The 14,572-nt window shown below is 43.2% G+C and overlaps 1 protein-coding gene across 5 annotated transcripts in view; it reads right to left on the bottom strand.

Annotated features, from left to right (window-relative positions):
* The window catches only part of SV2B (synaptic vesicle glycoprotein 2B), a 179,381-nt gene that overhangs the window by 76,441 nt on the left and 88,368 nt on the right, over window positions 1-14,572 (bottom strand). For all 5 annotated transcript variants that reach the window (XM_053581748.1, XM_053581745.1, XM_053581747.1 and 2 more), the window contains exon 2: window positions 8,184-9,032. In XM_053581748.1, the coding sequence (XP_053437723.1) occupies window positions 8,184-8,724 (541 nt within the window). In that variant the 5' untranslated portion in view covers window positions 8,725-9,032. The remainder of the gene's footprint in view (window positions 1-8,183; window positions 9,033-14,572) is intronic.

The following is a 14,572-nucleotide window of genomic DNA, read 5'->3' as shown; positions in this document are numbered from 1 at the left end:
GAAATCGGTCTGGGCGAGTATTTTATGAGGAGGACCCCCTGGGCAATTGAAGCAGCTTCAAAAATACACTACTGGGACCTGATCAAAGTAAAAAGCTTCTGCACAGCCAAGAACACAGTAAGTAAAGCAAGCAAACAGCCCTCAGAATGGGAGAAGATATTCGCAGGTTATGTCTCTGACAAAGGTTTAATAACCAGAATCCACAGAGAACTCAAACGCATTAGCAAGAATAGAACAAGGGATCCCATCGCAGGCTGGGTTGGGACTTGAAGAGAAAATTCTCTGAAGAAGACAGGTGCGTGCCTACAGACATATGAAAAAATGCTCATCATCTTTAATCATCAGAGAAATGCAAATCAAAACTACTTTGAGATATCATCTAACTCCAGTAAGATTAGCATATATCACATAATCCCAAGACCATAGATTTTGGCGTGGATGTGGAGAAAAGGGAATACTTTTGCACTGCTGGTAGGAATGCAAATTAATACATTCCTTTTGAAAACATGTTTGGAGAACACTTAGAGATCTAAAAATAGACCTGCCATTCAATCCTATAATTCCTCTGCTAGGCATATACCCAGAAGACCAAAAATCACATCATAACAAAATACTTGTACCAGAATGTTTATTGCAGCCAAATTCGTAATTGCTAAGTCGTGGAAAAAGCCCAAGTGCCTATCGATCCATGAATGGATTAATAAATTGTGGTATATGTACACCATGGAATATTACGTAGCCTTAAAGAAAGATGGAGACTTTACCTCTTTCATGTTTACATGGATGTAGCTGGAACATATTCTTCTTAGCAAAGTATCTCAAGAATGGAAGAAAAAGAATCCAATGTACTCAGCCCTACTATGAAACTAATTTATGGCTTTCACATGAAAGCTATAACCCAGTTATAACTGAAGAATAGGGGGAAGGGGGAAAGGGAGGGGAGGGAGGGACAAGGTGGGTAGAGGGAAGGTGATTGGTGGGATTACACCTGCAGTGCATCTTACAAGGGTATATGTGAAACTTAGTAAGTGTAGAATGTAAATGTCTTAACACAATAACTAAGAAAATGCCACAAAGGCTATGTTAACCAGTGTAATGAAAATGTGTCAAACAGTCTATAAAACCAGTGTATGGTGCCCCATGATAGCATTAATGTACACAGCTATGATTTAATAAAAAAAAAAAAAGAAATAAAAACAAAGCAGGAGGAATCACGCTACCAGACTTGAGACTGTGCTATAAATCGATAGTGATCGAAACAGCATGGTATTGGCACAATAACAGAGAAGTAGATGTCTGGAACAGAATAGAGAACCAAGAGATGAATCCAGCTACTTACTGTTATTTGATCTTTGACAAGCCAATTAAAATCATTTAGTGGGGAAAAGATTCCCTATTTAACAAATGGTGCTGGGTGAACTGGCTGGCAACCTGTAGAAGATTGAAGCTGGACCCACACCTTTCACCATTAACTAAGATAGACTCTCACTAGATAAAATATTTAAACTTAAGACAGGAAACTATAAAAATACTTGAAGAAAGTGCAGGGAAAATTCTTGAAGGAATTGGTCTGGGTGAATATTTTATGAGGAGGACTCCCCTGGCAATTGAAGCAGTATCAAAAATACACTACTGGGACCTGATCAAACTAAAAAGCTTCTGCACAGCCAAGAACACAGTAAGTAAAGCAAGCAGACAGCCCTGAGAATGGGAGAAAATATTTGCGGGTTATACCTCCAATAAAGGTTTAATAACCAGAATCCACAGAGAACTCAAACATATTAGGAAGAAAAGAACAAGTGATCCCATCTCAGGGTGGGCAAAGAATTTGAAGAGAATCTTCTCTAAAGAAGACAGACGCACAATCTACAGACACATGAAAAACAGCTCATCATCCTTAATCATCAGAGAAATGCAAATCAAAACTACTCTGAGATATCACCTAACCCCAGTAAGAGTAGCCCACATAACAAAATCCCAAAACCAGAGGTGTTGGCGTGGATGTGGAGAAAAGGGCACACTTCCACACTGCTGGTGGGAATGCATACTAATCCGTTCCTTCCGGAAGGATGTTTGGAGAATACTTAGGGACCTAAAAATAGACCTGCCATTCAATCCTATAATTCCTTTACTAGGTTTATATTCAGAAGACCAAAAATCACAATATAACAAAGACATCTGTACAGAATGTTTATTGCAGCCCAATTCATTATTGCTAAATCATGGAAGAAGCCCAAGTGCCCATCAACCCACGAATGGACTAGCAAATCATGGTACATGTATACCATGGAATATTATGCAGCCTTAAAGAACGTTGGAGACTTTACCTGTTTAATGTTTACATGGATGGAGCTGGAACATATTCATCTTAGCTCAAGTATCTCAAGAATGGAAGAAAAAGTATCCAATGTACTCAGCCCTACTATGAAGCTAATTTATAGCTTTCATATGAAGGCTATAACCCAACTATAGCACAAGAATATGGGAAAAGGCCCAAGGGAGGGAAAGGGAGGGGGGAAGTCAGGGTGGAGGGAGGGTAATGGGTGGGGCCACACCTATGGTGCATCTTAGAATGGGTACAAGCGAAACCTACTAAATGCAGAATACAAAAGTCTATGTACAATAACTAAGAAAATGCCATGAAGGCTACGTTGAACAGTTTGATGAGAATATTTCAGATTGTATATGAAACCAGCACATTGTTCCCCGTGATTGCACAAATGTACACAGCTATGATTTAACAAAAAAAAAAAAAGAAAATTCAACTCACAATGTGTTCTTATAAATCTGCCCCGTGTGACGTTGCTCTGTGTCCCCCACATAGCTGTGTAGACAACAAGCTCCAGGAGGGAAATGTTAGGCTCTAAATCACTGTCTGCAGTGGAGAACCCCTAAAGACTTTTCATTGCAGACGGCAAGAAACAGCAGCAGCCAATGAAATAAATACACACCCAGTGAAACTCTGCAGCAAAACCCACAACTCTTGCCTGAAAGCGCAGCCTCTCTCTTTCGATAGTTATGCAGGTGGGGAATAGCTTACAGTTCCAGGAAGGAGTTTTTTTGTTATAAGAATGAAAAAACTTTAGTGTCAATTTATCGAATGCGGACAGACGAGAAGGATGCTGGTTTTTCTTCTATGTGGCCAATATGGCATCCTTGCTGCAAGGCAACGAGGTATCATTGGCCCTGAGACACCAACAATCCAATGTCCTTTAAAAGAACCAAATATACCAGGTATCCCTGCACGTCCTACCTCTGAAGTCATTTCTTTGGGTGATTTTTTTACAAATACCTATAAAGTGCATAAATATCACCTGAAAGGAGATTAAAGGAAATATGGGTTTATGCATTAACCAGCTAAAATTGTGGAATCTCAGAAGGAAGACCTCAGATCAGCCCTAACTCACATAACCATTAAATAGTAGAACTGATACAAAAACAAGTCCCCTAACTCCACGACCTCCCAACCTCTGTCCCTTACACTGTCTTCATTACTCCTATCGGTAAAAGCGGTAAGATTGAAAGACGCGTTGCACAACTGGATCGTGGTGTTTGTATTTTGTGTGTGTGTGCGTGACCTCTATTTTCACAGTTAGAATAAAACTCACGAAGTCCAGAACTTTGTCTTCTTATATTGTTTAGACCAGAGGAGTACCAGGCACATGGTAATGCCTGATTTTCTTAAAAAAAAAAAAATAGAATGGTTGAAGACTTTAGTTAACAAACAAATGCAGTCTCTTTGTCTTGAAGGAGACCAGTCTGCCTTTGGATACTAGCAAGGCTGAGCCTTCAATGCTACCAATGTGCCCACAGACATTTTTCTTCCCCAGGTTACACAGTTTTAGATATTGGACCCAGTAAAACACAATGCTCAAGAGGAGCAAATTTTCATCCTTCTAAAAACTCAGAAAAGTGACCCTATGGCACCCAGCTATTTTTGTCACCTGGGCAGAGGAAACTTCTTTGATTTTTTGAACTGATTCATTCATTTCCAGGAAGCAAATAACAAAATATCCTATGATTTGAGATCTCAATTTAGGAGTGAAGAATTCTCTTACTGAATTCTTTTCTTGGCCAGCAAGTAGGAGATGAGCCTAGATGTATCACTTTCAGAGAGTTTCTTTTTAAAAACAAACAAAGGATGTGAAAAGAGAGAAAGAACTGGGTTAGTGCTCGAACGCAAATGTCCAGTTCAGTTAGGGTAGCTTGACCTTAAATGTCTACAATTAAAAAAAAAAAATGGGGGTGGGAGGGAGCTGAAAGAAATTTTCAATATCACCTGAGAAAATCTGTTTCCAACTTTGGGCAGCAAATCATTATCAAGCTATCAGTTTAGTAATAATAACAACCACAGTCAGCAATAATAACAACAAAGATTTCTTGAGCACCTATTATGTTCAGGCACTGTTTCAGCCAAGTTAACACATTTAATCCTCACAAAAGCCCTGCGACGCAGATACTGTTATTATCTCCATTTTGCAGACAAAGAAACCAAGGCACAGAGAAGCTAAGCATTTCTGGAATTCACCCTACTAAGAATCAGCACATCGGGCAGCGCCTGTGGCTCAAAGGAGTAGGGCGCCGGCCCTATATGCCAGAGGTGGCGGGTTCAAACCCAGCCCTGGCAAAAAACTGCAAAAAAAAATAAAAAAAAGAATCGGCACAGCAAGGATCGGCCAAGCAACTGCTCCAGGGGCATGTGGCCCAATCATCTCACTGCAACTGTCATTCACTACGAATGCCGGAAAGGGAGAATGTCAGAATACAAAGTAACAGGAAGGAGGCACCAGGTACCAGTTGCTTCACTTGCATTATCTCATTCAGCCCTCACAACGGATTACTATTCTTACTCTATACATGGAAAACTGAGATGTACAGGAGTTATAATTTGCCCAGGGATGCTAGCTGACAAATGATACAGCCAATTGCCAGTCTCCAGTGCTGACACATGACCCATGCACGGGGCTCCTTTTCTGTTGGAAGCAATCGGTGGTGTTTTAAACAATCTATAGGGGCCCTGGCCTCACTTCTTTTCCGCAGACCAGGCACGAAGGGAGGGCATGATTGTGAAGCAGAATGAGCACAGCTTTGCACTCAGCACTTACTACATGTGCAACCTTAGGAAAACTCCCTGAATCTGTTTCCCTTGTGTTTACACCCAAGGATGAAAAGGTGACTCTAAAGGGTATGTGGAAATTCTGGCCTCAAGAGACTTTCAGATCATCCACTCCCCTGAAAACACTTAGACCCCCACTTTCTCTACCACAAAGAGAGTCAGTCCCACAAGTGCACAGGGAGTCCATCTCTGTCAGCCGAGCAGCCTGCTCCTCTTAGGCTGAGTCATAGCATCTTCTCGGCAAACACTGAAAGCAAAATTGCACAAATGCAAGCTCTCCAGATTAGAACCGTGTTCCCCCAACTCCGAGCATTTGTCCTGGGAGCCAGCGGGAGCCACAACCATACTGCAGTTCTGTTAATGAGGTCGCCGGGCACCACAGTGCCAGCAAAACCAGCAGGGCATAAAATCATTACTGACATTGCCAATTTGGACTAACAGGGATCCAGGGCTTCAGTTGGGAAAACCACGAAACAAATTAATGTCTTGGAAATGTTTAGACCAGCCAGCTGGGGATAGTCTTGTTTTATTTTGGGTTTTTGTTTTCTTCTTTTTCTGTTTTTGTCCCTTAAAAAAAAAATCTACTGTTTAAACTTAAAGGCATCGAGCAGAATTTTCTTTTAATATAAATAAGAATCATACTAAAATTCTGTTGGTGTTCAAGAACTCTGGGTGAGGGCAAGCGCCTGTGGCTCAAGGAGTAGGGCGCCAGCCCCATATACCAAAGGTGGCAGGTTCCAGCCCCAGTCAAAAACTGCAAAAAAAAAACAACTCTGGGTGATATCCTGGCTTCTCACGTCATTTCTTCTGTTTATATAAACTCAATCTCTTTTGGTTCTCAATGTTCATAGCTGACACAGTTCTAATTCTTTTAAATGACCCTTTGGTTAAGCACAAATGTGTAAACAATTTGTAACAGCTCTCAGGGACAATTCCTTATGCAGATGTTTTCCTGTTTTACATCCCAATCTTATTTATACTGACTCCAAATCAGGGGTCAGCAAACTGCTGCCCACTGGCTAAACCTGGCCCCCTGATTGTTTTTGTAAATAAAGTTTAATTTGAATGAAGTCACACCCATTTATTCACTTTTCTGTTGTCAACGACTTCTCTAAGGCTACAAGTGGCAGAGCTGAGCTGTGACAGAGACCATCTGGATCTGTAAAGGCTAAAATATTTACCAGCTGGGTATATGTACACCATGGAATATTATGCAGCCTTAAAGAAAGATGGAGACTTTACCTCTTTCATGTTTATATGGATGGAGCTGGAACATATTCTTCTTAGTAAAGTATCTCAAGAATGGAAGGAAAAGTATCCAATGTACTCAGCCCTACTATGAAACTAGTTTATGGTTTTCATATGAAAGCTATAACCCAGTTGTAACCTAAGAATAGGGGGAAGGGGGAGAGGGAGGGGATCGAGGGGGGAGGATAGGTGGAGGGAGGGTGATTGGTGGGATTACACCTGTGGTGCATCTTACAAGGGTACATGTGAAACTTAGTAAATGTAGAATGTAAATGTCTTAACACAATAACTAAGAAAATGCCAGGAAGGCTATGTTAACCAGTAAGATGAAAATATGTCAAATGGTCTATAAAACCATTGTATGGTGCCCCATGATCGCATTAATGTACACAGCTATGATTTAATAATTAAAAAAAACAAGAAAATATTTACCACCTGAACTTTTACAGAAATGTTTGTCAACCCCAATTCTGAAGCCAGTATTGGGGACCAGAATCACACAAGGTATTTATTTCATGTGCTTATCCCCACGGAAACTAAATAATCCTCTTGGCTTATCCCTACGGAAACTAAATAATCCTTTATGCTTGCGTGTCCAGCTAAATTCTTAGAGAGACAAGGACAATTTTCTTCCTAGGGCCTGAGCATAGAGACAAACACATTATAGGCTGGTAATAAAAATTTGCCAAATAAATGAGCTAAGTTGTTAGATGAGTTTTTAACTCCTGAGGGTCAGAGCATGTCTCCATCTTGAATGTGAATTTGACTCTGTAAGTTCTCAACAACTGCACATTCATGGCACCATCAGTTGCATGGCTCTAAGTTTAGAGAGTGGATGTGTTTTGCAGGACATTTGGTAACCAAGATAAACCCCTATCTCTGTGATGGTGACTCTCCTCTTCTTTATCACAACATTTGTGCCCATCCTCTCCCTAACTTCACAAAACCCTCTCTGCCTCCAACCCAGATCTCTGGGACTTGGCTCTGATGGCACTATCTCATAACTGATTTGCAAAGCTGGTCCTTTTTCCCGCAGAATCCATCTGTGCTTCTTCCTGTGGTTCCCAATGTCCTGCAGGGGCTCCACTGGGTGCTCAGGCCCACCATTCATCCCCAAGGCACATGGGCAATCAGCCCACTCACACTTACATACAAGAGAATCCAATTCTGGGAAGATACAGAGAGAAAGACAGTGTGGATTAGACATCCAGCCTGCCACGCCCGAAATGCATTTGTCATTTGGAAATGAAAGATGGTTTAACATGAAAAAGAAGAAATTTGCTCTTAATGAGGCAAGAAGAAAAAAATTTTTTTTTTTTTTTTTTTTTATTGAGACACTCACTTTGTTGCCCCTGGTAGAGTGCTGTGGTGTCACAGCTCACAGCAACCTCCAGCTCTTGGGTTTAAGCGATTCTTTTGCCTCAGCCTCCCGAGTAGCTGGGACTACAGGCACCTGCCATAATGCCCAACTACTTTTTTGTTTTTTTAGCAAGCCAGAGCTGGGTTCAAACCCACCAACCCCAATGCACGTGGTCAGCACCCTACCCACTGAGCAACGGGTACCACCCGAAGCAAGAAAATTTTGAAAATTAAGAGACAGACCTGGTGGATGAGAATCCAAGCTCTGATGCTCACCAGCTGTATAAACTTAAGCCAATCAATTGATTTCTCTTAGATAAAAATACCTTAACAGCAAAATTGGTATACTGTGATATTGTTATAGTACCTAACAGTGACAGGTACCACAACATTTTACCTCTCCTTCCCTTTCATATTTGTAATACCACAAAGAGAAGGATTGTTGGAAATCCCCACTTACCAAGCATTCCTTTCTTGGCACTAGACAGACACATGTCCTTCTCTGCACTGGGCAGGGCAAAACTCACCACGAACACCTCCACCCCATCAGCCATCAGGGCCAAACCCAAGACAAAAAAGAGGGTCCACTGAAAGCGGCCATGACCACACTCCTCCATGATGGTCTCATACTGGTGGGCCAACTGCTCCTCGTCCTCCATCCTTTCAGCCATCAGGTCTGCCTGGCCTCGAAGGCCATCTGCCCGGGAGGGCGCCATCTTGGTCTGCTTGGCCCTGACCTCATCAGGGTGAGGGATGCCCTGGTATTCGCCCTCATAGATTTCGTCTTCCTCATCGTGGCCTTCTGTGACATCACTTTGTGCATCTTCTTCTGGGTAGGACTCATTGCCACGATAATAGCCATCACTGGGGGCATAGCCCTCATAATTGTCCTGGTACTTGTAGTCATCCATTCCTGGGGTCCGGGACTGCCTGGCTGCCTCTCCAGCTATATCCCTTGCTCCACGGTAGAGGTTTGGGCTATTTCGGTAACCATGATCCATTATGTGGTTTAACCACAGAGTATGTTCATGTGACTTCTTAGGTGAAAGTCACACCTGTTTTCTCCTCCCTCGTCTGTCAAGTCAACCAGATTTGTGCAAAGGCAACCTAAGTACCCTTTTGCATGCGATGTCTACTGGAAGTCTTAGAAAAGATTCAAATTCTGGTCTGGTCTCCTTCAGAGACCCAGGGGTGTCGTGCTGGGAAGTGTTGATTAGAAATGGATCCAGCTGTTTTTCTTAACAAGGAATAAGCAGGACTTGGCAGCTTGCCTGCAGCCCCGATTTGTACCACCACTGAAGGTCATGCCCTAGAGTAGAAAGAAGGGAAAAGAAGAAATGTTACAAAGGCTGGAATTCTGACAAAAGACTCTAAGAATAAAACAGATACGTTTGGTAATGCCAATGCTTCACATGTAAGGTAGAGGAAATCTTGTCTAGACAATGAAATTTATATCAGCCAAATGAAGATTGAATCAGCTAGGCCGCTGGAGAAGAGAGAAGGGACAGTGGTCAGGGGGCCCTTTGAAGACCTAATTAACCCACGAAAAGGGTCAAATCTTACACGAGAATGCAATATAAAGTGGATTTTCAGTTCAAATCATCTGTTGAATTTATCAAGCCTTTGGCAACAGTAGGGGGTTATGACAACTCTGTTTTTGTTATAGAAAATCCAGCTTTTCTAACTTTATCATGAAGTGGATGTATAATTTGACATGAAGAAACCTATGGCAAAGAAACACCCAGAACTGTATTTCCTGAGGCCCACCTTACTTGTGAGTCTCAGCATTGTGGTTCAAAGGCCACTCTGACTTGTATGTGGCTTAAACAGGCAGGAACAAGGGGCTGCAGACCCAGAGCTGGAAAGCTTGGGTCTGAAAGTGGATTCTACTGTGTCGTGGTCATGTGGCAGGGGACAGTCTTTCTGAACCTGAATTTCCTCATGAGTCAAATGAGGAGAACAGTAGGACCCAACTCATGAGGGTGTGCATAAAGTTCTTAGAGAATAGTGTCTGGCCTGCATGATAAAAATTATTTTTTTAAGCCTCGACATTTTTGTTGCTTTTCTTCCCCTAGTTTTAATTCTGGAAACCAGGAGACAGTATTGTCTAGACTAGAGCCAAGGCCAGGTCTTATATCCCAATTCCAATCACCAGGCCCCTCAGTTGACTCCCATCAACTGTTGAGTGGTGCCCTAATTAACATTCCTATAATCTCAAATCTCACATGATTTGAAACCACCATCTAATAGTGCCTACTGTTTGTCTTAAAATGTGCTAAGTATACCACATCCCTTATCCCTCCTTCTCACAATACAAAAAGAAAGAACAAGGTATTTCCACCTTCATCTTAAAGATAAGGAAACTGTGGCTCAAAGCAGGTTAGTAACACAATCAATGTCACAGCACTAGGACTCAACCCCACTGGTCCCAAAGCCAGTTCTTCCCCAGCCCTTCATACTTCCAGATGGTGATCCTAGGGGCTGTCACCATCCCCAGGTCACATGGGGATCTTTAAAAATACAGATTCTCAGAGCATGCAAATGGGCTAGTTTGAGCTCAGAAATCTGAGTTTGCATACTGCTCCCAAGTGGCCCTGAAGCACCTCAGGGATGGAAGCTGCCCACCTACCCCAACTCTCCCCAGTTGACGGGCATGGTGTTCAGAATGCTGCACTCCCCAGCTCAGTCCACTTGTTAACAGCACATATGCCATCAACCCTCACAGGCTTCCTGTGGCACCTGAAATCCAGGGGCCTTTCACTGCACTCAGCAGATGTCACCTCTCAGTAGAACAAGACACACTTGCCCACACCATTGCCGCTGGACTCCTCCCTGCCCACAGCTGATCCCTGGGCCCTCTGCCCTGCACGTGTCGCCTCCCCTTCCACACCCTCAGCCCTGGACAGACTCCAGCTTTGTGACTCAAACAGCACTGTGCATGTCCTTCTGGGGGGAAGCTGGACACCAGTGGTTCCCAAATTCTGCAGGGTGGGTCAGAACCACTGGGACCACCTGAGGCACAATAGAAATTCAAATCCCTGGACCCCTCCCCAAGAGACAGAGAATCCATAGAGCACAGGTAGGGCTGGAAATATGCATTTTCCACAAACAACAAAGGAAATCCAGGATCTCTACTCTGAAAATCCATGTTGTAGGAGCCAACGAGAAATATTTACTGAGAACTGATTCTTACTCTATCCTCCCAGATTTTTCATCATCTCCAGTAAATAAATTTACATTATACAATGTAGGCCTAAACCATGTCAGATTAATATTCTAAATCTGTTTTTATTACATCCATTTAGGGAACACCAGAGGAATATAAATCAAATGTAAACAGCATGAAAGTTTGCAGAGTGCCATAAAAACAGAGAAAGAATGCCAACTGCCTGAGATCTGGTGTGTTATTTTCAACCTGGGTGCCCTAAAAAAATGTCATGAACCAGAAACGATAGATTTGTAGCTCCAAAAGCACACGTGGGAAATATCTCTCAGGGCAGAGTTTCAGAGACTTGCTTTGCAGACAGAGGCAGAACTTTGTCAAAATTAAAACCCTCACCCGATTCAGTTAAAAGAACAACCTTGAGTGGCAAGTGGAGGGGAGTGAAGGGGAACCACTGCCAAGAAATAGAAATACCACTGTATTTCTATTTCATTTAAGAAATACAACTATTAACCTAATCCTAGGTTGGTGGCCATTTAGGTTGTTTCCACATCCTGGTGATTATAAATTAAGCTGTGATAAACAGTCTGGTGCAAATGTCCTTATGACAAAATAAACTGTGGTACATGTACACCATGGAATACTATTCAGCCATTAAAAAGATGCAGACTTTACAACTTTGGTATTAATCTGGATGGAGTTCAAACACATTCTTCTTAGTAAAGTATCACAAGAATGGAAATGCAAGTATCCCGGGTGATGGATTCTAATATGAAGCCAGTAGATGATCTAATACACACCTACATAAGAGAAAAGCTCAATTCAATTCAAGCTGAGAGGAGGCAGATCTAGGTAAAGGGGAGAGGGGAGAACAGAGGGCAGTTGGGTTGCTCCCACTTAATGGGCATAATGTAAGGGCATATGGCACATCTACCTAACAAATGCAAACATTGTGACCTAGTTGTTCGTACCCTCACACCAACCAGAAATTAAAAAAAAAAAAAGAAAGAAATATAACTACTAAACATTTTTAATGTTCTTAGCTGAACTGTGTCCCCCTATGTGTAACATATAGGAATGTTGAAGCCCTAACCTCTGCTACCTCAGAATGTGACCTTAGGTGGAGACAGGGCCTTTACACAGGTGATCAAGTTAAGATGAGACCCTTAGGGTGGGTTCTAAGTCAATACGGACTGGCATCTTTATCAAAAGGGGAAATCTGGACCCAGAGATAGACACGCCCAAAGGGAAGACAACGTGAGGGCCTGGGGGAAATGCCGTCTGCAAGCCCACGGCCACCAGAAGCTGGGAGAGATCTGGAACAGTCTCCCTTGCAGCTCCCAGAAGGAATCAGCCCTGTAGACACCTTGATTTCCAACATGTAAGCTCCAGGACTGCGAACCAATACATTTCTGCAGTTTAAGGCGCCCCATTTGCAGTACTTTTTTATGACAGCTCCAGAAAACGAATACAATCAACAAGCCTGGTGTCTATCAAAGCACTGAGGAAACCACCACCAGAACAACCATCAGCTGAGCACCCAGCAAGCATTTTAAAAGCAATGCCTTGTGTATTCCCACAGATTATTCTCCCCATTTCACAGATAAAGAAACTGAGGACAAAGAGGACTGAAGAATATGTTCACAGTCTACAGCCATCCCTGAACGCACCCAATCTCAACTGATCTTGGAAGCTGAGCAGGGTCGGCCTGGTTAGTACTTGGATAGGAGAAAGAATGTGCCCTCAATGTAAGCGTACACAGCATACATCCTGGGTGAAGGGCTCGGCTACAACTCTGGACTTTACCTAACAAATGCAAACAATATAACCTAATCATATATGCCCTCATATTAAAAAAAAAAGTAATGTGTCCCAATTAACACAGTGAATCAACATCAGGGCTTGGATTTGGGGTACACTCAGAATGTCAGAGATGATGTGGAGGGGAGGAAGCGGGGCTCCAGGGGACTAAGTCAACATCAGGCTTCTGACCCCCACGTTAGGGTTTGCTCACCCATCCTCAACAGACATGTTCTGGGATGTCTGGTGCTAAAGGCGGTGCAGTAAACAAGCTCCTCCCTCAAGCCCCTTGACCTCCATTCTCAAGAGGTCCACCCCTCATGAGAAAGTCAGATTAAAACAACACAAAGCATCATACGGCAACACAAATTACAATCGTAACTGTTAAAAACATTTACCATTTATTTCTTGGATATTTGCCTTGAGGTTTTGTGCCAGGTACTGTGCTAAGTTGTCCCGTGCTTTACCTCTTCTAACCTGCACAGCAACGCTATGAGGCAGGGCTACAATCACACCCATGCTGCAGAAAACAAGGCTAAGGCTGAAGAAGTTTGGTGACCCAGGGTGACAGATAGTGGGTTCTCCAAGGGGTTTTCGAGCAGAGAAAGGTCCCTGTGGGCTGAGATCTCTGGAAATAGTATCCTAGAGGTAAGGGGACACCCAAGGGCAGGAAAGGGCTTGGAAAAGCAGACAGTGGAGGGAGAGGACAGCACTGTAGGCTGGAGACCCGAGATAAGCAAAGGCGCAGAGGCAGGGTGGCTGCTTCTCTGGGCAGCAGTGAAGAGGCCGGTTGGCCTACGGCCTCCATCCAAGGGGAGGAATTCCAGGAGACAGGGTGGGAGTGCACAGCAGTCGGTCTGAGTGCCCTGCTCAAGATCTGGTGTTTTCTTTGAGCAAAGGAAGCCAGTAAAGATTGTTAAACTGAGGAAAGCAGGGATAGCAAAGCAGAGATCTAGACGGATCCCCTGATGGGTAAGTGCATCTAGTTTTCCAGAGAAAATATAAGGACAGCAAAACCAGGATCTTTCTTGTGTGTGTGTGTGTGTGTGTGTGTACGCTCTTGGTCACAGTCCAGTGGTGAGACCAGGGGCCTGGATAAAGGTGGTAGCCAGAAACAAAGACGAATACAGGGGACTCCCACAGGTGCACAGGTGATCCATTCTCCGTCCGTTCAGAGGGACAGGCAGAGGGTGACCGCCACCATAAGATTCTATGGATACAAATTCTAGCCTGGAAATCTTTCCAATACCCTGAAATTGCTGCATAATTAGGACAAACAAAATCCTTTTTTCAGACTGACCTGCCCTTTCTGTGTGGTGGTGGCATATATAACAGAGACACTGGTGTCAGAAGGTCCCGGATTCCAGTCCTGACTCTGCCACTTTCTGCATGCAAATTACTAACCACTCTCAGTTTCCTCACCTGTAAAATGTTTACAGATAAGGGTGCCAACACCGGAAGCTCAGAGTGAGAATTCAAGGAGACGATCCATGTTGACTGCTTAGCACAGGGCCTGGCTCGGACGAGATCCACATACACGTGATCTAATTGCTATTACTATTGTTGTCATTAGGATTGCTATCCGACGGAGCTGACCGTTAGAGGGTAGTCAAGATTCCACTGGAGCCCAGACTAGCTCCCCAGGAGATGTGGGGCCCATCTGGGTTGGGCTGAGGAACCAAGCACAGGAGAAAACAGACATGTAGGCACTCATGAAAATTATTGCCTCTCAAAAATGCCCCACGGCTAATCTCTTAAGCATCCTCCTTACTCTTGCATCCTGTTAACCTCTGCCTCTATGCTACCTGATTCAAAATCATTCTGTAGTAAACCGTTAACTATCACAGGAAACAAAGTTAAAAATGATGTTTCAGTTTCAGTTATAA

Source organism: Nycticebus coucang, chromosome 2 (genome assembly GCF_027406575.1).
Source record: "Nycticebus coucang isolate mNycCou1 chromosome 2, mNycCou1.pri, whole genome shotgun sequence".
Lineage (NCBI taxonomy): Eukaryota > Metazoa > Chordata > Mammalia > Primates > Lorisidae > Nycticebus > Nycticebus coucang.
This window is presented reverse-complemented; position numbering and strand designations above follow the sequence as displayed.